Source organism: Vanacampus margaritifer, chromosome 1 (genome assembly GCF_051991255.1).
Source record: "Vanacampus margaritifer isolate UIUO_Vmar chromosome 1, RoL_Vmar_1.0, whole genome shotgun sequence".
NCBI lineage: Eukaryota > Metazoa > Chordata > Actinopteri > Syngnathiformes > Syngnathidae > Vanacampus > Vanacampus margaritifer.
The window spans coordinates 23,501,626-23,521,607 of record NC_135432.1 but is presented as its reverse complement, the minus strand read 5'-3'; the positions used below and the strand labels follow the sequence as shown (position 1 = coordinate 23,521,607).

General features: G+C 40.6%; 1 protein-coding gene across 10 annotated transcripts in view; it reads left to right on the top strand.

The window, feature by feature from the left end:
* The window catches only part of ubr4 (ubiquitin protein ligase E3 component n-recognin 4), a 49,061-nt gene extending 35,667 nt beyond the window's left edge, over positions 1 to 13,394 (top strand). For 6 of the 10 annotated variants that reach the window (XM_077585266.1, XM_077585264.1, XM_077585260.1 and 3 more), the window contains 35 exons: positions 41 to 128; positions 229 to 422; positions 515 to 754; positions 857 to 995; positions 1,108 to 1,233; positions 1,318 to 1,446; positions 1,546 to 1,895; positions 2,024 to 2,114; positions 2,257 to 2,341; positions 2,497 to 2,624; positions 2,997 to 3,127; positions 3,211 to 3,379; positions 3,462 to 3,571; positions 3,747 to 3,888; positions 4,072 to 4,153; positions 4,236 to 4,409; positions 4,549 to 4,670; positions 4,776 to 4,973; positions 5,090 to 5,170; positions 5,270 to 5,357; positions 5,628 to 5,755; positions 6,063 to 6,170; positions 6,273 to 6,389; positions 6,558 to 6,748; positions 6,837 to 7,010; positions 7,102 to 7,201; positions 8,724 to 8,942; positions 9,031 to 9,144; positions 9,219 to 9,361; positions 9,453 to 9,578; positions 9,820 to 10,014; positions 10,617 to 10,841; positions 10,962 to 11,052; positions 11,371 to 11,533; positions 12,279 to 13,394. In XM_077585266.1, the coding sequence (XP_077441392.1) occupies positions 41 to 128; positions 229 to 422; positions 515 to 754; positions 857 to 995; positions 1,108 to 1,233; positions 1,318 to 1,446; positions 1,546 to 1,895; positions 2,024 to 2,114; positions 2,257 to 2,341; positions 2,497 to 2,624; positions 2,997 to 3,127; positions 3,211 to 3,379; positions 3,462 to 3,571; positions 3,747 to 3,888; positions 4,072 to 4,153; positions 4,236 to 4,409; positions 4,549 to 4,670; positions 4,776 to 4,973; positions 5,090 to 5,170; positions 5,270 to 5,357; positions 5,628 to 5,755; positions 6,063 to 6,170; positions 6,273 to 6,389; positions 6,558 to 6,748; positions 6,837 to 7,010; positions 7,102 to 7,201; positions 8,724 to 8,942; positions 9,031 to 9,144; positions 9,219 to 9,361; positions 9,453 to 9,578; positions 9,820 to 10,014; positions 10,617 to 10,841; positions 10,962 to 11,052; positions 11,371 to 11,533; positions 12,279 to 12,343 (5,026 nt within the window). In that variant the 3' untranslated portion in view covers positions 12,344 to 13,394. The remainder of the gene's footprint in view (positions 1 to 40; positions 129 to 228; positions 423 to 514; positions 755 to 856; positions 996 to 1,107; positions 1,234 to 1,317; positions 1,447 to 1,545; positions 1,896 to 2,023; positions 2,115 to 2,256; positions 2,342 to 2,496; positions 2,625 to 2,996; positions 3,128 to 3,210; positions 3,380 to 3,461; positions 3,572 to 3,746; positions 3,889 to 4,071; positions 4,154 to 4,235; positions 4,410 to 4,548; positions 4,671 to 4,775; positions 4,974 to 5,089; positions 5,171 to 5,269; positions 5,358 to 5,627; positions 5,756 to 6,062; positions 6,171 to 6,272; positions 6,390 to 6,557; positions 6,749 to 6,836; positions 7,011 to 7,101; positions 7,202 to 8,723; positions 8,943 to 9,030; positions 9,145 to 9,218; positions 9,362 to 9,452; positions 9,579 to 9,819; positions 10,015 to 10,616; positions 10,842 to 10,961; positions 11,053 to 11,370; positions 11,534 to 12,278) is intronic. The other 4 variants (XM_077585268.1, XM_077585267.1, XM_077585263.1 and 1 more) reach the window with 1 other exon arrangement.
* The last annotated feature ends 6,588 nt before the right edge of the window (positions 13,395 to 19,982 follow it).

Genomic DNA, 19,982 nt, shown 5'->3' with positions numbered 1-19,982 from the left:
TGTAGATTTGTTACACATTTATTTTTGCCTTCTCTTATAGCACTCTCTCAGGTCTGGTGGAGTTTGATGGCTTTTATCTGGAAAGTGACCCCTGCTTAGTGTGCAATAATCCAGAAGTTCCCTTTTCGGTATGTATAAGAATACTTCAGTCGATTTGGGGGGGGGGGGGGGGGGGGAATCTGTAATCCTAAACATTCTTAAAAATATTATTTCCTATTTACCCTCAAGAATATCAAGCTGTCATCTATCAAAGTGGACACCCGCTACACCACCACACAACAAGTTGTCAAGCTGATTGGCAGCCATACCATTAGCAAAGTTACTGTGAAGATCGGTGACCTCAAACGCACCAAAATGGTCCGCACCATCAACCTCTACTACAACAACAGGACTGTGCAAGCTATTGTGGAGCTGAAGAACAAGTATGTTTGATTTTTCCATTTGTTTGATGCCATGCTGTCGTACTGACCACTGGGTCACATTGCACAAATGAACTGTGCTTTGTCATTTTTAGGCCTGCTCGCTGGCATAAAGCCAAGAAAGTACAACTGACCCCAGGTCAAACGGAGGTGAAAATTGACCTGCCCTTACCCATTGTCGCATCCAACCTGATGATTGAGTTCTCTGACTTCTATGAGAACTACCAGGCCTCCACAGAGACGCTGCAGTGTCCACGCTGCAGCGCCTCTGTGCCTGCCAACCCTGGAGTGTGTGGCAACTGTGGTGAGAATGTCTACCAGTGCCACAAGTGCAGGTGAGTAGCACACTTCCCAGCCATTCTTAAAGTACTTACTAAACTACTAGAAACAAGTCCATTATATTTAAACATGATTCCATGTTTTATTTTTTTAATCAGGTCTATCAACTACGATGAAAAGGACCCCTTCCTATGCAACGCCTGTGGTTTCTGCAAATATGCCAGATTTGACTTCATGCTTTATGCCAAACCTTGCTGTGCTGTGGATCCTATTGAGAATGAAGAAGACAGGAAAAAAGTAAGCAGTCACTTACTCATACTTCAAAACTTTGAGTATGTTTTGCAGATAACTTTTTTTTGTGCCTTTTAACCATCTTTATATATTTTATAATTTGTTTTCATCTTTGCAGGCTGTGACAAACATCAACACCCTTCTGGAAAAAGCTGATCGTGTCTACCATCAGCTGATGGGTCACCGGCCACAGCTGGAGAGCCTTTTGTCTAAAGTCAATGAGGCAGCACCAGAAAAGCCACAGGTAAGGCTTGGACTGCTTTTGTCATGTGATGTTGCAGAATTTGATTGACACTGTTCATATGACTTTCTCAAAAAAATATTGCAGGATGACACAGGAGCTGCTGCAGGTCTTGGTACATCTTCTGCCAATGTGAACAGATACATTCAGCAGCTGGCTCAGGAGTACAGTGGAGACTGCAAAACATCATTTGATGAACTCTCCAAAATCATACAGGTTAGAGGCAAAGTACTTGTGGCCTCCGAAAACACAGAAGCATTTTCATGAGTATCTCATTGTTTACATAAAATATGGTGTTTGATTCATTTTCCACAGAAAGTGCTTGCGTCTCGCAAAGAACTGCTTGAGTATGATCTGCAGCAGCGAGAGGCTGCCACTAAGTCCTCCCGAAGCAGCAGCAGCCACCAGCCGACCTTCACGGCCAGCCAGTACCGCGCCCTCTCTGTGCTGGGCTGTGGCCACACCTCCTCCAACAAGTGTTACGGCTGTGCCTCAGCAGTCACAGGTCACTGTATCACACTACTGCGTGCACTGGCCACCAACCCAGCACTCCGGCAGATCCTTGTCCTCCAGGGCCTCATCCGAGAGCTTTTTGAGTACAACTTAAGACGAGGTACTGCAGCCATGCGAGAAGAAGTACGCCAGCTCATCTGTTTACTTACCAGGTACAGCACACTAACTTTAACCTGCCTGATGCTTGTTTGATAAAATAGTATCAAGCATTTTGTTATTTGTCCATTCTGTAGCAGTTCTGCTTCTCAAGTAATCATTTGTTGTTTACTATTGTTTTTAGAGATCATCCAGAAGCCACTCAGCAGATGAATGACCTCATCATTGCCAAGGTTTCGGCAGCCCTCAAAGGTCATTGGGCCAATCCCGACCTGGTATGTGTCTGTTCATCTCCTTGTTCAAACCATGAATCTATGCTGTGCTTCTGTTTTATTGTGTCTTGAAGCAGTGACACATTTATCTCAGCATGAAAGCTACTGGGCAATTTATTTGACAGAGGTGTGTTTTTTACAACAGGTTAGTAATCTACAATACGAAATGCTGCTGTTAACTGACTCGATTTCAAAAGAGGGAGGCTGCTGGGAGTTACGGCTGCGCTGTGGTAAGTAGCTGAGTTACTTTGGAGCATCAACAAACAGATTTTACAGTGCCATTTATGCATTATTAGGTCAATGGCTCACCTACCTTGAAGTCTGCATTTTCAATTATATTTATACTTCCTTTTCTAGTCTAATCTGTCTAAATCTGTATTTACAGCCCTTAGTCTGTTCCTCATGTCAGTTAACATCAAGACGCCTGTCGTGGTGGAGAACATTACTCTCATGTGCCTAAAAATCCTGCAGAAGCTGATCAAACCCCCTGCTCCAACTAGCAAGAAGAACAAGGTGAATATTAAGTAATCATGCTGAGGCTTTGCATTTGCCTTAGGTTCAATTCAAATGTACTGATTAGGTGAGTGGGAGGTAATTGGCTGAAATGTTCATGTGGAACCTCTTTGCAAGGATACGATACACTTTTATTTTCCCCGTGGGGAACTTTTTCCTGGACTCCGTCCAGCTGCAGTTTACAGTAAAGAGAAAACAACAGAATGGAAAGAGATAAAATTAAAGTTAAATAAATAAGAAGTGCAGCAATAAGTAGAAGACTTCCCACAATATCATTACAGTGAATTACACACACAAAAATCATTTAAAACTATGCCAACTCTTGCACATGTATTTTTTGATCATACCTGACCACCTACCCATCTGTTAAAGGATGCTGCTACTGAATCCCTGACCACCGTTAGGCCCTACAGTAATGAAATTCATGCTCAGGCCCAAATGTGGCTCAAGAAGGACCCCAAAGCTTCATATGAAGCCTGGAAAAAGTGCCTCCCTGCAAGATGTAAGTGTTGTCCAGACAAGTAGAATACATGTCTATGTCGCTGAGTACTCACTTTTGTCTCCTATGTACCTGCCAATTTATGGGCATGACAGGCCACGAGATGGTAACAAAACCACAGGGGAAAGGTGAACTGCGAAAGCAGTATCTGCTGGAGAAGTATGTGTGGAAATGGAAGCAGTTTATGAGGTCCAGAAGAGGTGAAATCCTTTTCCCTCGTCTGCTCAGGCTTAGCCACAACAATTGGCTGCGGCAGGTAATTAAAGATTTTTAATTAATTTTGTCAGAAATGCACTTGTATTAGAAATCAGTTGAAATAAGTATCTTTCTTGCTGCAGGTCCTTTTCACACCTGCCACTCAAGCTGCAAGACAGGCAGCTTGCACAATTGTGGAGGCTCTCACGACAATCCCCAGCCGCAAACAACAAGTCTTGGGCCTGCTCACCAGGTAAGACTCATTTAAGAATTAAGGTAGCACATGCTGTTAAATTCTGGTCAGCGTATGTAAACGGACGATGTAATGGTAATCACGCTAACTGGGCTCCCATATTCCCAAGTCTTGCGAGTATGTAGCCAACAGGAAAGCCTTGTGTAGTGTGACAGTGTGTTTAATCTCTTGTCAGTTATTTGGATGAGCTGAGTTTGGCTGGAGAGTGTGCAGCGGAGTACCTTGGTCTCTACCAAAAGCTCATCAAACCAACCCACTGGAAAGTTTACCTGGCTGCACGTGGAGTCCTTCCCTACATTGGCAATCTCATCACCAAGGTAAAGTATGATTTAGAAATGTTATATATACTGTATTCTCACAAATCAACAACATACATTTCATCTATTTGAGCTCTACAAAAGTGATTGATAATAGGCTTAAACTGCTACTGATAGCCAGCTATCCAATAAATGTGTGTTGTGCAATTATTTCAATGTTACGTGTGCAATTGCCTCCCACAGGAAATAGCCAACCTGCTGGCACTGGAGGAGGCGACGCTGAGCACAGACTTGCAACAAGGCTATGCCCTCAAGAGCTTTACTGGTATGCAGTCTTGAAGCAAATGATAGCAAAGATTTCAAGTGTTCTTTCTCACATTTGATAAAATTGTGTTGTGCCATGACAGGATTACTATCATCATTTGTGGAGGTGGAGTCCATTAAGCGACATTTTAAGAGCCGACTGGTTGGCACAGTGCTGAATGGTTATCTGTGTCTGAGGAAGCTGGTGGTCCAGCGCACCAAACTAATCGATGAGACTCAGGACATGCTGCTAGAGATGCTCGAGGACATGACCACAGGTCAGCTGAAGTGAAATCTTAACTACGGCTTTAAAAGCCTGTAGCAGAGTCTGGCAATGTTTGTCGTATTGTAGCATTATTGTTTTCCGCAGCTAATATAATGTACAGTGATAGTCTGACCATCTTCCGCTGTTTGTAGGTACCGAGTCGGAAACAAAGGCTTTCATGGCAGTGTGCATAGAGACTGCGAAGAGATACAATTTGGATGACTACAGAACACCTGTGTTCATTTTTGAGAGACTGTGTAGCATCATTTATCCCGTAAGTTAGCTTTAGCTTTACATGTTACATAGTTTTACATAATCATTACTTGACATTAACAACCAGTTTGAATCTTAATCTTTTCTATGCCTCTTTTATTTTAAGGAGGAGAACGAGGTGACAGAGTTCTTTGTAACTCTGGAAAAAGATCCACAGCAGGAGGATTTCCTTCAAGGTCGCATGCCTGGAAATCCTTACAGTAGCAACGAGCCAGGTATCGGGCCCCTTATGAGGGACATTAAGAACAAGATCTGCCAAGACTGCGACCTGGTGGCACTCCTTGAAGATGATAGTGGCATGGAGGTAAAATTCATCTGTACCTTACTTGGATTGCCATTTCAATAGGTCCTTCTCTTACTCTTCACTTATTGTCATCAAGCTAAGTCATTGCAAGAACACATTGTATGTCTTTTCCGCAGCTTCTGGTGAACAACAAAATCATTAGCTTGGATCTGTCTGTCGCTGAAGTTTACAAGAAGGTCTGGTGCCCAACAAATGAGGTACATTTCCAAGACGAAACCAATAATAATGACCGAGCCTTTCAAAGTATATCTGAAATAGATAAGTCATCAAGGTAACATTGCCCGTACTTTTTCTAGGGTGAGCCAATGAGAATCATTTATCGAATGAGAGGTCTGCTGGGAGATGCAACAGAAGAGTTCATCGAGTCGCTGGACTCGACCACAGGTTCTATTACTTCTCTTTATATAATCTCCCACACTATTTAAACTGTCAAGTCTTCTGAGCTTTTTCTTGCATGTGTCTTTTATCAAATCATTTTGTTCACACTTGAACCACAAACCATTTTTATGGATTTTCATATCACAATCGGGAAAAATTAATAATAAATTTGGTCACGTCATCTTTATTTATATAGCGCTTTCAAACAGCCGTAGCTGTAACAAAGCGCTTCACATAAACATAACATCAATTTTTTATTTATTTATACTCTTTTAGATGAAGAGGAGGATGATGAGGAGGTGTACAAGATGGCAGGAGTCATGGCACAGTGTGGCGGACTGGAGTGCATGCTCAATCGGCTGTCAGGAATCAAAGATTTTAAACAGGGACGTCATCTGCTCACGGTAAGCCAAACCCTGCGCTTCATCTACAATAGGAAGACTGAACTATGCTGTAAAAATGATGATTCCCTTTGAATAAGGACGTAAACAAATGCATGTTTTTTCCTCAAATGAACGATTGAACAGGATGAGGTGTTAGGTGTGCAAGAGTATATATTTGCAATGTACAATACCAATTTACAAGATGCAGGATGTCTTAACTCAAGCAAGATGGCCTTTTTTATTTGATGAAAAGTAGTAGCTTTGTAGTTGCGAGGATTCTGACGACACTATACATTCTTAATTCAAAGCCGATCTTTATCTTTTTTAGGTTTTGCTGAAGTTGTTCAGTTATTGTGTCAAAGTGAAAATAAACCGACAACAGCTAGTCAAACCAGAGATGAACACACTCAACGTCATGCTCGGAACTCTCAACCTGGTAAGTGACTTTTGTTGTTATGGTTCCTGAAGAGTTTATTCTTTAATCAAGCTTGATCATACACACATTGAGGAACAACATTAATTTATTGTTCCCTTTTAGGCTTTAGTGGCAGAACAGGAAAGTAAGGACAGCGGTGGAGCCTCAATAGCAGAGCAAGTCCTGAGCATCATGGAGATCATTCTGGACGAAGCTAATGCAGAGATTTCGGAGGACAAGGTTTGTATCAAAGAAGGAACATGAACACTGAGGAGCACAGACTGCCACATAGGCTAAATAGGACTAAAAAGCTGTCCAAATAAAAACAAAAACCCACATTGATAAAACCCTGTCCTTTGAAAAAAATATCTATATATATAATCAGTATCATTGTTTTTTTTCTCATAGGGTAACCTGTTGCTGACCGGCGACAAGGATCAGCTTGTCATGTTGCTGGACCAGATCAACACTCCGTTTGTGCGCTCCAATCCCAGCGTGCTGCAGGGTCTGCTTCGCATCATCCCATACTTGTCGTTTGGCGAACTGGAGAAGATGAGGATCTTGGTCGAGCGATTCAAGCCATGTTGCAGCTTTGACAAGTGGGAATTCTCAAATGTCTTTACAATGTCTTGATGCAATGCTTCCGTGTTTTTACACAGTACATTGAAACATTTTTTTTCCTCTCAGGTACGACGATGAACATAGTGCTGATGACAAAGTGTTTCTGGATTGCTTCTGTAAAATCGCTGCGGGAATAAAAAACAACAGTAATGGACATCAACTGAAAGATCTTATTCTGCAAAAAGGAATCACACAAAATGCACTGGACTATATGAAGAAACATATCCCAAATGCTATAAAGTATGGGCTTTGTTATTCTTTACATGCCTTTGGTAAAAGCATAAAATATTGGCTCCACTGGCTGAAGTTTCATCTTTTTTTTTCTTGTCAGTCTGGATGCCGACATCTGGAAGAAGTTCCTCTCTCGACCAGCGCTACCCTTCATTCTAAGACTTCTACGCGGTTTGGCTACCCAGCATCCTCCCACACAGGTAGTAAATGTTTTAATGAAATGTATCATATTGCCAATGGCAAGCAGTGACCTTTTAGAGTGGGCATGTGCGAGCGCGCCCGCAAGGGCCCGAGCGGAAAAGTTTTGCGGTATTTTAATATCAAATATTGTTTAATTATTATTTTATACTGTGGTGACAGGTCTGAGAATTAGTCAGCCTCCTAATATGGGAAATTGAGGTAGCCCGACAATTTTCCAGGTAGCCCGACCCTTTGATAAGAAGTATGGTCAATTTTTCCAAGTCGTATAGTCACAAAACTGAAAATAATGCAGGGTTATACGTTAAGCCTTTTCAGATGGTGGCCATAAAACAAATTGTGGTGGAACCAGTACTGTCCCTTTGTATCGCTGGCATAGTCCGATACCTCACATATCATTTGGCCAATTTTATATATATATATATATAAATTTTAAATCTATACTATTAGTTGGTCACAAGTGTGTTATTTTTGACAAATTATTCACCAATAAGATAACTATAATAAGTAATAAAAGAAAGCAATGATTCCTGTAGTCATAATAAAAGATGAGGTGAACATTTTTGTTTTTTAAGTGTTGATTTCATCACATTTACTTATGAAATGTGTAAGGCCATTTGTATTTCCAGCTCTGTGCCCAGACTATAGCCTGTAGAATACACTATTATTATTATTATTATTATTATATATAACTAAATACATTAATAAACGGAAAGAAAAATATCTAGTGCCCATAAAAATTCCCATTCAAACTGTGGTTGTACTGTATAAGCTTTTTCAAATAAAGTGCAAGGAATTAAATTACATCCAATACAACAGTATGTATGTATGTTTAGGAGTACAGTAGCTCACATGTATCTATAGAGTTCATCACAGCCTGCGTTGTCGCAGTTTGAACACTGAGTGGCGCACTGGGTGCCACCTACGTAATGACGTACTATACTGACAGCGGAAGAAGAAAGTCATGGCTGAAGATTGATGAATGGATTTTAGCATTGTAATTAAATATTAATAGAAGATTGATTGCTGAGAATACTGCACAGATAATCTAACCCAATGTCCGCTACAAGCACAGACAGTGCCCCCTCATAATTTAAGACTATTTGCGGCGATCGAAGGCTTTTTATCTGCCGCAATTGGATCGTGATGAAGTTGCATGCTATGCTAACTCGTTGCACACTCGAATGGGAAAAGTGAAAGTATGGAAGAGGTCTTGTGATTAGGGATGCTCTGATCCACTTTTTTCATTACCGGTTCGATACCGATACCTTGGGTTCAGTATCTGCCAATACCGATCCATACTAAATTGTCTTTGCACTAGTCCCCCCAATAATATTCAATATATTTCCACAAAAAAAGCTCACATGATTTTATTGAAGGGCTTGGACATGCACTGCATTAATAGGTTATTATGACCGCTCGCCACTGCATATTGCACTATACTATTTAATATCAAAGTCAGGATTAATGCCATCATCTTCACAAATGGGTGGAAGAAAAGCATTTGACCTTTGTTCTGTGCAGGTGCTGATAGGCACTGATTCAATTACCAGCCTGCACAAGCTGGAGCAGGTTTCCAGCGATGAAGGTATTGGTACGCTTGCAGAGAACCTTCTGGAAGCACTGAGGGAGCACAGTGACGTCAATCTGAAGATAGAAGCGGCGCGTAGGGAGACCAGAGCTGAGAAGAAGCGAATGGCCATGGCTATGAGACAGAAGGCTCTGGGAACACTTGGCATGACGGTACACTCTCTTTTTCACACCACTTTGTTTTTATTTTGGTCACCAACAATTTGAAAAGTAACATGGTGTGTGTGCAATTGCCTTTCAGACCAATGAGAAGGGTCAGGTGGTGACCAAGACTTCACTGTTGAAACAAATGGAGGAGCTCATAGAGGAGCCAGGCTTGACTTGTTGCATCTGTAGAGAAGGTTACAAATTTCAGGTACAACAAGGCACATATCATTAGTGGTGTTTTAGTGAGGTACAGCAACTTAACAGGTATGCTTTTGATTCCAGCCCACCAAGGTCCTGGGTATTTACACTTTCACAAAGCGGGTGTCGTTAGAGGAATTTGAGAATAAGCCTCGCAAGCAGCAGGGCTACAGCACTGTATCGCACTTTAACATTGTCCACTACGACTGCCATCTGGCAGCTGTCAGGTAGAAATGTCTCTGCTTTTTAAGAAGACATCAAACACTGTTTAATATATATATATTTTTTAAATTCCTATTTCTTTCACAACCACTGCAGGTTGGCCCGTGGACGAGAAGAGTGGGAAAGCGCCGCTCTTCAGAATGCTAACACTAAGTGCAATGGACTGCTTCCTGTTTGGGGGCCGCATGTGCCAGAATCGGCGTTTGCTACATGCTTAGCACGGTAAAAACATGCAACAACATGCATTACAACATCCTCCCTAGATGGGTATAATTATAATCCCTGAAGAGAAAGCAAATGGGAGAAGAACCTGCCTTCTCTCCAGTAATTAGTCCCAAATTCTTTCTTTCTTCTTATGAGCTACTGCCGCCCCTAAAAAATAAAGAAAGAAAGAAAAATGATTAAAATGTGCTGTACAGCATTGAAGGCTGTTTATGGACTCCTGTTTTTCTGTGCCACACAGACACAACACATATCTGCAAGAGTGCACAGGCCAGCGTGAGCCCACCTACCAACTCAACATCCATGACACCAAACTGTTGTTCCTTCGCTTTGCTACCGAACAATCCTTCAGCGTGGACACCGGAGGAGGCGGACGAGAGAGCAACATACATCTCATCCCCTACATCATCCACACTGTGCTCTATGTGCTCAACACGTATGTTCGAAACTTTACCCTCCAGAATGTCCCAAATAGACAATAATAGGCCGTCATAACTCACGAAATAGCAGTCTTGCATTTTACAGTTAGTGACCAAAGATGAGAAAATAATTTATAAATATATTTTAGAATATCCAATAAAATGCTGGAGGGCCTTAACTGGGGCTACACAGATTTCTGATTTTAGCGCTATCCCTGCACAACAATAATGTTAATGAGCACAAAAATTGCTCCCCAACAAATTGGCAAGTTTGTGAATGCTGAACTGCCATTGTGTTATGTTGAAATTGGTGCAGGTTTAACAAAGACAACCGTATAACCCCCAAAAGTTGTGCTGGTTACAACGAAACTACAATAAAAACTCTAGTAAAAAATAAAAAATACAAATCTCAGTAAATAAATAAAAACTGGAGCTGAGCAGGTAAAAAAGAAAAAGTATTAGCCCAAACAATAGTCTGAACTAGAGTCCATTTATTCAGTACCTCTGGTCTACACATTTTAAGTCATCCTCTCTAAGACCGCAGAACTGATAGTGTATGCAAGAAACTTGAAACCAAAGACTCATGCGCTATACTGGTATTCCTTTACAACCTTTCCAGGACACGGGCTACTTCCCGGGAGGAAAAGAACCTTCAGAGCTTCGAGGAGCAGCCGTGTGAAAAGTGGGTGGAGAGCTCGTACGAAGTAGAAGGGCCGCACTACTACACCATCCTGGCCATGCATATTATGCCGCCCGAACGCTGGAGGACCTCACGGATCTACTTCCTCCGGAGACTCCTGGTTAACGCACACACCCGTAAGGTGTCGGCGAGCAGCGTCAACAAGTACGAGTGTGAATGCCTTTGAGTGGCAGTTTTAATTTTTTGGGTTGTTTTTTTTTTGAAGCACGTGTGAGTTGAAATGAGCCCCTCCTCATCTTTGCTGTCCTTCTTTCGCTTCCTCAGACTGACGGACAAAGCACCAAAGGAATATGCAATCTATCGCTCGCCCCTTCTCTTCTGGGGTCTAGTGGACCTCGTCTATGACATGTTCAGGGTAACGTATGAAAAATTAAAGTGGTGCTTTGACTTCCGAGTTGAGTTTGTTCCATGACCATGCTTGTAATTCACGTCATGCATTTTTCAAATCAACTTTCTCATTGAAATGAATAGAAAGGCCAGTGTGACAATATTCACTTTATACACGCACTACTGATTAGCGCAAATGTTTTGACCAAGCGACAAGAAGCTTGCTAGTTGGGCCACTTTTAAGTCAAGGTACCACTTGTATTTTTGCTTATTGGCCACCGTGATCCCGCTGACGTTTCTCAAACATCGAGCATGCTGACCTTTTCTCGGCCTTTTGCCTCCACAGAAAGTTCCCACCAGCAACACGGAGGGTGGCTGGTCCTTCTCACTCGCCGAATACGTGCGTCACAACGACATGCCCATCTACGAGGCCTCGGAGCGCGTGCTTAGGGCATTCCAGGATGAACTCATGCCCGCTGAATCCTTGGCAGAGTTCTTTGACGTTGTAGGTCAGTATTACACACTGACGACCGAGAGATGTGCAGTAATTAAAAGGTAGAATGACATTTTCTGCATGTCCTAGGCAAACCAAATGAATAAGGACAAAACAAATGTATCAAAAATTCCAACAAAATATTCTGATAACTGATAAATAACTGATTTTATAACCACTCTCAGAAAGACACTCATGTAACCCCTTCAGACCCGTATTTTTTCTGCTGGGCATTATTATTATTTATTTTTTTATTTTATTTTTTTGACTGAACTTCCTTCATAAGTACATGGGGAAAAAATTGGGTTTTCTCATGTTTTATTTGTTATAGTGGATGCCAGGATAATATGGCTGTGTTGTAAACTTACGAAGCTTATATGTAAAAAAAATAATAATAATTCATGCACATCAACTTTGGATTCTTCAGCAAGAATCGTCACTGATTCTAAAAGTGTAGTGGTACATTGGCTCACCCTAGTGGTATGCCAAGGAACTGCATAGTGTTACTGTTAATTTTCATTTATCTTATGTGTAATTCATACTGTGTAATGTTCCATTACTCGGAAATAAAACCGCAGCCTAATTTTCCATGAAGACTTAAAACTACTGCGCTAGTGTATTTTAAATTTGTGTCATTAAGTTAGTACTGGGTGTAAAAAAAAACAACAGTTAACCAGTTGTCTTAAAACATAACAAATCATGTTCTTCCTTATCAAAAAGATGAGCAAAATGCACAAACTTCCTATGTTGACATGTTTCAGGTCTCCTCGCCGAAATCCCAGATCCAGACCTCTTCCTGCAGGATTTGTTGAACTCTTTGCCCTGATGGGTAGTATCATCCCACCCGCACAGCAATTCCCAATCCAAACCGCATCACAACTACATTTGGAACAGCCACCAAATAAACACTTTTCCTCTTTGTGCACACAGTGTATACGCCATGCTTCGTCCTCAAACTCTCCCACCGACCCCCTAATGACATCTTTAATTGAACCTTCAGCAAAATCTATGTGTAATCTTCTAATACACCATGACATGTTGAGCACACAACTAATTCCACACAAAGCAAACAGATGACGATGCGCTGCGGTGGTCGGTGGTCGGAGATCAGTCCCACGACACAATGAGATTGACATTCGATTTTATCTTGTTTTGCTTTTGTTTCCTATTTAAGGTTTTGGTCAGCGTGTTTTAAAATGGCCGAAAACGCCACACGTGCTTGTGATCCAACTTGTCCTTCTTTGGTCGTCGTGTATGGTTCTAACTGGAATTTGAGTGAAAGACGCCCTTTTTGTTAAGTGTGTATGAGCAAGGTTTGTTTTATGAATTTAGCAAGCAACAGCAAGAAGAAAAAAAAAAAAGAAGAAAGTATTGATGAGTAAGTACGTTTTATTTTCATCCTTGACACTATGCCTTGGTTACCTTAACCTTTTGTCAAGAGTTCATCTGTTGCAGTGATATTTTAGATGTCCTGTTGCAATACATAATGAAGCAGATGTACGTTATATCCCGAAACACTTACCGGTATTTTTGTTTTCTCTTAAAAGGTTTTGCATTGGATACAGTTTTTTTTTTTGTGTGTGTGTGTTTTTTTAAACAAGTGCTCCAATTAAATTCCCCCCCCCCCCCCTCCCCCCTAACAACAACAAAAATCAAGGAAAGAGGTGGCAATGCAGCTGCTGTTTCTGGCCAGCAAGGTGCAACTGAGTTTTAAAGTCACCAACCTTGAGCAAAAGTAGTAGTGTTTGCCAGCCGAATGCATGGTGTGGACTTGACTCACTTTATTGTTCATTCGCCCGCTGCTACAATTGTTCAAATGTTGCTGAATGTCTGCTTTTTGAATTAGCCCTATGATTAATAAAGTTGATATATGGTTATGATGACTTGTTTGAAATTATTTGAAAATATTTTTTGTCGCAAAACGATATAGCTAGAAGGATGTGCACAATTGTAGCCAGTGCACTTATGTCCCTTTGAGCCCTTAAATGTGTTAACCTTGGGACACCTTTGGGGCAGAAAATAAAAATAAAAAATGTACATGCACACGCAAGATTAAATGCATGCTCGTGAGAAGACCCACCACCCGTGTGATTTGTGTTACTTTTAGGTAACATCCAGTCCCAGGTTGGCAGGAATGACTTTCAGGAAGCTCTCTGAAGTATATGCATGATGTATGACTGCATTTAAATTGGGGGGGGGGGGGTATGCTTTGCCTCATGGCGGGCCACGGCGCACTCAAAAACAGACCAATATCAAATAGTTATAAAATAAAGTTATTTTCAGTCAGTCATTACAGAAACTGGCGCTTGGATGTATCCATCAGTTCAATAACCTTTCAGTGAGATTTGAATGCTAGATCCAATGATCACATGTTTGTCATAATTGCAAGTATTTCTGTATAGGATTCCTTTCAATAGTGCCAAAAAATATTAATCACCCAGAATGTTTGATGTTGTATGATCATACAGATTTCCATAGTCAAAGAGTAACATGTTCTTGTCTTTCTGTCTTGATCTTTGGGACAGAGGTAGCCATTTTTCTTTTCAGCAGGCTGCCCCCATGTATCTCCCGATGAGGTTTCAGATAGCCAAGTTTTTCGAAGAGCAGCTTTAGAGTGTTTGCATATTATTCCTAGCTTTTGGACTCCCCTGGTTTATTCTTCAACAAGGCTTATTCCGATCTCCACAAGGAATTGCCTTCTCCTGAATGCACAGCGGCGCCGTACTTGCCAGTCTGCAAAGTTTGCAATCCTGTATTTTGACCTGATCGGCACCATGGATGAACCATATCATAAATTACATAATTTCCTTGGTTGACCTCCCTAGCTGCATCAGGCTGCTTCCCAAGACACGTTCTAAGGGGGTTCATAGGTCAATTATAGTTTCAAAGTCAATTTCGAAAATTGGGGTCCATTGGACCCCACAAGGTTTTGTATATCTAAACAAGAAACCACTAGCCTAAATAAAATTTCAAGCGACCCCATGTGTTGCCAATAGGTTGGGTGAGGATGACATAAAATATGGACTTGATATCTCAAATAAGAAATATATATAAAAATGAAACTGGTCCATTGGACCCCAAAAAACAGAAATAGGGTTAAAGTAACATTGTAGTATGGGGGGGGGGGGGGTTAATTAGCGTTCCCTCGAAAAAAAAACTTTGCGTTTTCTCGCAAAGATTGCATTCTCTTGCAAAGATTGCGAGATAACTCAAACTTTTTTTTTTTTTTTTGCGAGGACGCTTTTTTTTTTTTTTTTTTTTAACGAGTTGATGTACATCTGGGTCGGGGAAGCGTTCCCACTGCTACGCTCCATCCTCGTCGTTTTTGGTCATACGGAAGGTGACCCGGAAGTACATCAACTCGTTTTAATGCGAGGGAACGCAATCTATGCGCAAAGAGAACGCAAAAGTCCCCCCACACACTATGTCACCTTAGGGGCGCCTTAAAATAATCAGTTCATACATTTCTGTATGTTCCAAACACTTACAGTAGTTGAATAAATCTTGTCTGTAAGGGTAGCCAACTGAACTAAATGTATATTCAAGCATGCTTACCACTGTTGAGGCTTTAGCGAACGCAAGCTGTAAGCTATGAAATAAACTATTGAACCTAAAGTGAAGTATGTTTTATTCTGATTTAATTTCACACACATGAACTGTGTAGGGGTTGAGGGTTAGGGTTAGTCACTTTGCCATTGTGCCATGTCACTACTAGGCTTTCCCTCCCAATCTGCAAACTGATCACATGATTGAAAGCTAACTGTACTGTACAGTTGAGAAAACAAGTAGCCGATGTGAAAAGTACTCTTTAGGTTTACCTGGATTTCTGTATAAATACTGTATATCACATCAATAAAACAAACATTTCAATTACCACACAAACCGTTTTCATGTTTTTATTTTGTCACACGTAAACCATAACTTCACAACAAGCAGCAGTTGGGCAGATAGCTAACCATTATTATTATTATTTTAAAGACTTCAGGCTGTCACTACTAGCTGTGTTTTAAAGTCATAAACATAGGCAAGGAGATTTAAATTAGCTTGTTTTAAACAGTGCTTCATGCTAACAAATGATGCAAAACGCAGTAAAGGGTCAAACGAATAGCATCACATTTAAAAGGAAAAAAAAAAACTTTACTATAGGCATGGCCCCTACCACTTTATTTCAAATGTTATGGATGTTTAAAAAAATAAACATCACTGTAGTATAATACAAAACAACTGTATAATATGCATCAGCATAAACAAACATCCTTTGTACAAAGGAATATGGCTTTTTCTTCACAACAAACCTCAACGTGATCTTTTTTAGATCACTTTCAAGGAATATTAAGGCTTATGGTGCACTAACAATAAAAAAAAAAATTAAAAATCAAGGCCCAATTTTGGGCCAGTCAGTCATTGTGGAGTTAAACCCCCAAATAAAAAAAAGTTCAATTTCTGCAGCTTCTATCGAAACAAAATGTTGAAAAATCCATCGGTCACTGGCAGCACAGCGGGGGTGACGTCGTCAGCGGGTGAGGGGAACGCGCGCAGGGCCTCTCTGGACGATTTGGTGTAGCCGTTGTGGAAGATGAGGGCTTTCTTTACTGTGAAGAAAGACACCGTCTTGTCCCACGCGTCCAAACCCGAGCCGGACATCCCCGCGCTGAGTTGCCTCTGCAGGGCCGAGCGCATCCTCGCTGCTTTGTCTGTGCACGTCCTCTCCATCAGCATCACCTTACACATGCTAGGGTCGGGGGACATGTTGGAAAAGTCAATCTAGTGCAAGAATTCCATTTTACTTGAACCAGGAAATTCAATTGGTTGATCATGTATCAAACACCTGTTGATAATTTGTTGTCCAAAAGTACTTAAACACTGTAAAGTTGACGTTTACACAAGGTCAGATTACGTTCACCTTTAAATACAGTACATTGTACATTCATCTTGATATTTCACCCAAATCTCAATTTTAGGCCGCCTCTGTCTGTAGCATGACATCATCTGTATCCGAAACAGTTGGAAGTTGCTCCTAAAACTGTCACCAAATAGAGCCTTGAATTTACTTAACCTAATTACCGGTAAGCAAAACAGTTAAAACACATCTACACTTACGTTGTGTGTTGCTCAATCATGCCGGCGTCCACGTTGTAGTCCAGACTGATGTCGACTTGGAGATGATTTGGCTCGACAGCCACACCAGGTCCCTTTTTTATACCCTCTGCTGTCGATTTAATGCGGCGCCGGTTCTCACGCCGTTCGGCCAATCACAAAGTGGCGTTATGACAATGCAAAATGGGAATAAATGAGCTGAATTCATCACATTCAAAGGCTTCAATCCAAACAAACAGGTGGGAGGCCACCCCCCGACCCACCCTGCCTTACTTGGCCCCTTGTCAGCCCCCAGCTGATGTGTGGTGGGAACACAGACGCAAACATCTGCTCCATGATGTCAAAATTCCCCGACTGACCAAAATATGAATCAAGAAAGAATTAGCGAGAAGATATAATTTTTGATTTAGCCCTTGTACACCAAACTTCAACACCCTGCTGAAAATGAGCCTTTTCACACTGCTGTTATGTTGCTCTCTTTAATAGGCCTACACTGAAAATGCTCATGGGGCAAAATGACCCACGGCCATGTTTCTAAATATTTTTTTCAAGATTTATGAGATTTAAAGCCTCCTCTTTTTATTCAGGAAGGGTCAATTTGACATTCTAGGAAAAAATTGTTAGCTTATTGATAGCTATTAGCATAATTCCCTAAATCAGCTATCTATTAGTGTAATTATAGATAAAGCCAGATGTCTCAAAATCAGCAAATAAATATCATACTGCCAGCTAAAATGTTTTTTTTTTTTTATGTCTGTGCAAATTCTCACTTATAATGGTCATGGTAATCCAGAAAGGTTAAATCAACCCGATTTTACTCTTCATTTGAAAAGGTAATTACTTATCAATTTTTGCAACTGGTGTAATGATTTTAAAATTACTATTAAACTTACTCTGCTAGCCTTATTTTTACATCTTCTAAAAAAAAAAAAAAATCTAGATTTAGAAATTGCTACTTGTGTTATATACTATTTTGATGAAGAGTGGCTCACATTGACCCAACATTGAACATCGTTTGGTAAGAAACAAACACAACAGAATGATTCAAACGGGTCAATTTGACCCGCAACATAGCTTAGGCTTAAAATGTTGCATTGACTTTTTAAACATTCATGAAATTTGTAGCAAATATTGCTAAACATGCATTAAGAACACAACGCACGCACACAGGAAAAGTGTAATCTCTCAGTCTCTATTTCAGCCTCCAGTTCACACGGTGAACATCTCCCAAACTGACAATAGCTACCATGAGTCCAGATGGTGTGCCTGGAAGCAAGTTTGTGTTCCTCTGTGTGTGTGTGTGTGTGTGTGTGTGTGTGTGTGTGTGTGTGTGTGTGTGTGTGTGTGAGAGAGAGAGAGAGAGAGAGAGAGAGAGAGAGAGAGAGAGAGAGAGAGAGAGAGGAGTGTGCATGGGTGGGGGCGTTGGTTCACTCAATATCTCTGTTGAATAGGGCACACTTCCTTTGTGCGGGCGGCCTCAGTGTCATTAACACTGTAGTGTGGGAAGCTCGGGAGCACCTCATCTCCCACGTTCAGCACAAGGCAGGGACAGAAGCGTGTGAACGAGACGTGGCCAGCTGCAACCTGTCTGTGTGTGCGTGTGTTGTGTGTTTGTGTGTGTGTATCAGGGATTCTCAAACTTTTTGGGTACAATTGAGAATTTTTTTCGTAGACCCCCTCCCCTAATGCCAAATGAACATATATATATATATATATATATATATATATATATATATATATATATATTTTTTTTTTTTATAATATATCTATATATATATATAGATATATATATTTTTAATATATATATTTTAATTTTTTTTTTTTTTACAGAAAAAAATGTAACGTAATCAGAACAAAGTCATATTTTCAAGATGTGTTTTGTTTTGTCGGGACAAAATGTCAGTTTTATGCCAATGTGCCTCCTCCAATATAAAGTTGTTGTATTTGTTTGAGGGAAGGAAGAAAAATTCAACTTCATGACTTTTATTTCAAAGGCATGCCTACACCCTCTAAAAAATAGTACTATATTCTATAAGAAAAATATTTCATAATAAGCATTTTGTTTTAAAAACTAACATCAAAATTCAAATAAAACGCCTGTATGTGATGACACATCACGTTCATATCGAACATTTTAATTGGCCCAAAGGTGAGATTTGATTAGTGGTACACTAAATGATACAGCAAAAAGTTATTGCAAATTATTTTGCTGACCTCCAAATTATGGCTTGCAGCCTCCAAATGTCCTCGGTTTGAGAACCACTGCCCTAAATATCCTTGCTCTAAGATACGTTATCCTACCTTACCCTCTAATTTACTCTTCATTACATTACCTTACTATGTCTGTCCTCTACTCGATCTTCTAATCTGCTCTACCCTACTGCACCCTGTACTTTCACCTACTTGACTTTATCCTACCCTGTCCTCTACCATGCACCACCCTAAACTCTTTCTACTCTACTCTGCCCAATCCCTCTACTCCAGGAGTGTCAAACATACAGAAGGAGTTTAATCGGCCCGCGAGACGATTTTGGAAAGTAAAAAAAAATATTGTAACGTCGGACCAATTAATCAGCCGGCCACAACCCAAACATATACATTTGTAATTTCACAAGCAGTCCTCAGATGAGCAATTTGTTTAAAAAAATTATAGACCGACACAAACGTGCTAAATATGACACAAATTCAATTACTGGGAGCACAAATACATATGACAAGGATTAACACCCTTATAACTTCATTAACTGCGTCACACAATGCATTCTGGGAACAATATATATGCAAATAGTAGATCTAACACGGTTGGAACTCATATAGGCAAAGTGTTGCCGCGTTCTATTTGCATTCGTGTTATTTTTTGGAACAATATGATTAAAGTCGAGCTCCGTCATTTAGAGTTAGTCCACAAATAGCCAAAATCCGCGTATAATTGACGGCAATTGTTTTTAAGTTGTATACCTTTTTTTTTTTTTTAACCGATCCGGCCCACTTGGTAATATATTTTCCTCCATGCGGCCCCTGAGCTAATATGAGTTTGACACCCCGGCTCTATCTAGTAATCTACCCTTTACTGTACATTACACTACCAGGTACTCTACCTGTACTCTACAATTCCAAACTACTCAAACCTAACCACCCTCTACTCTACTCTACTCTACTCCAATCTACTCTGCACCAAAAAACTGTGCGTTTTCAATGCCACTACCCAGGAGCCCCTTCTCACCTCGCCGGTGACGTCATGCTGCAGCAACCGTAGCAAGCGTGCACTAATTTTAAAAAAAAAGGAAAAAAAGGGAGAGTGCTTACAGTATATGCAACATTTTTAACATGAACATCATGCAAATCGACTTGCGATTGTTGACATCATC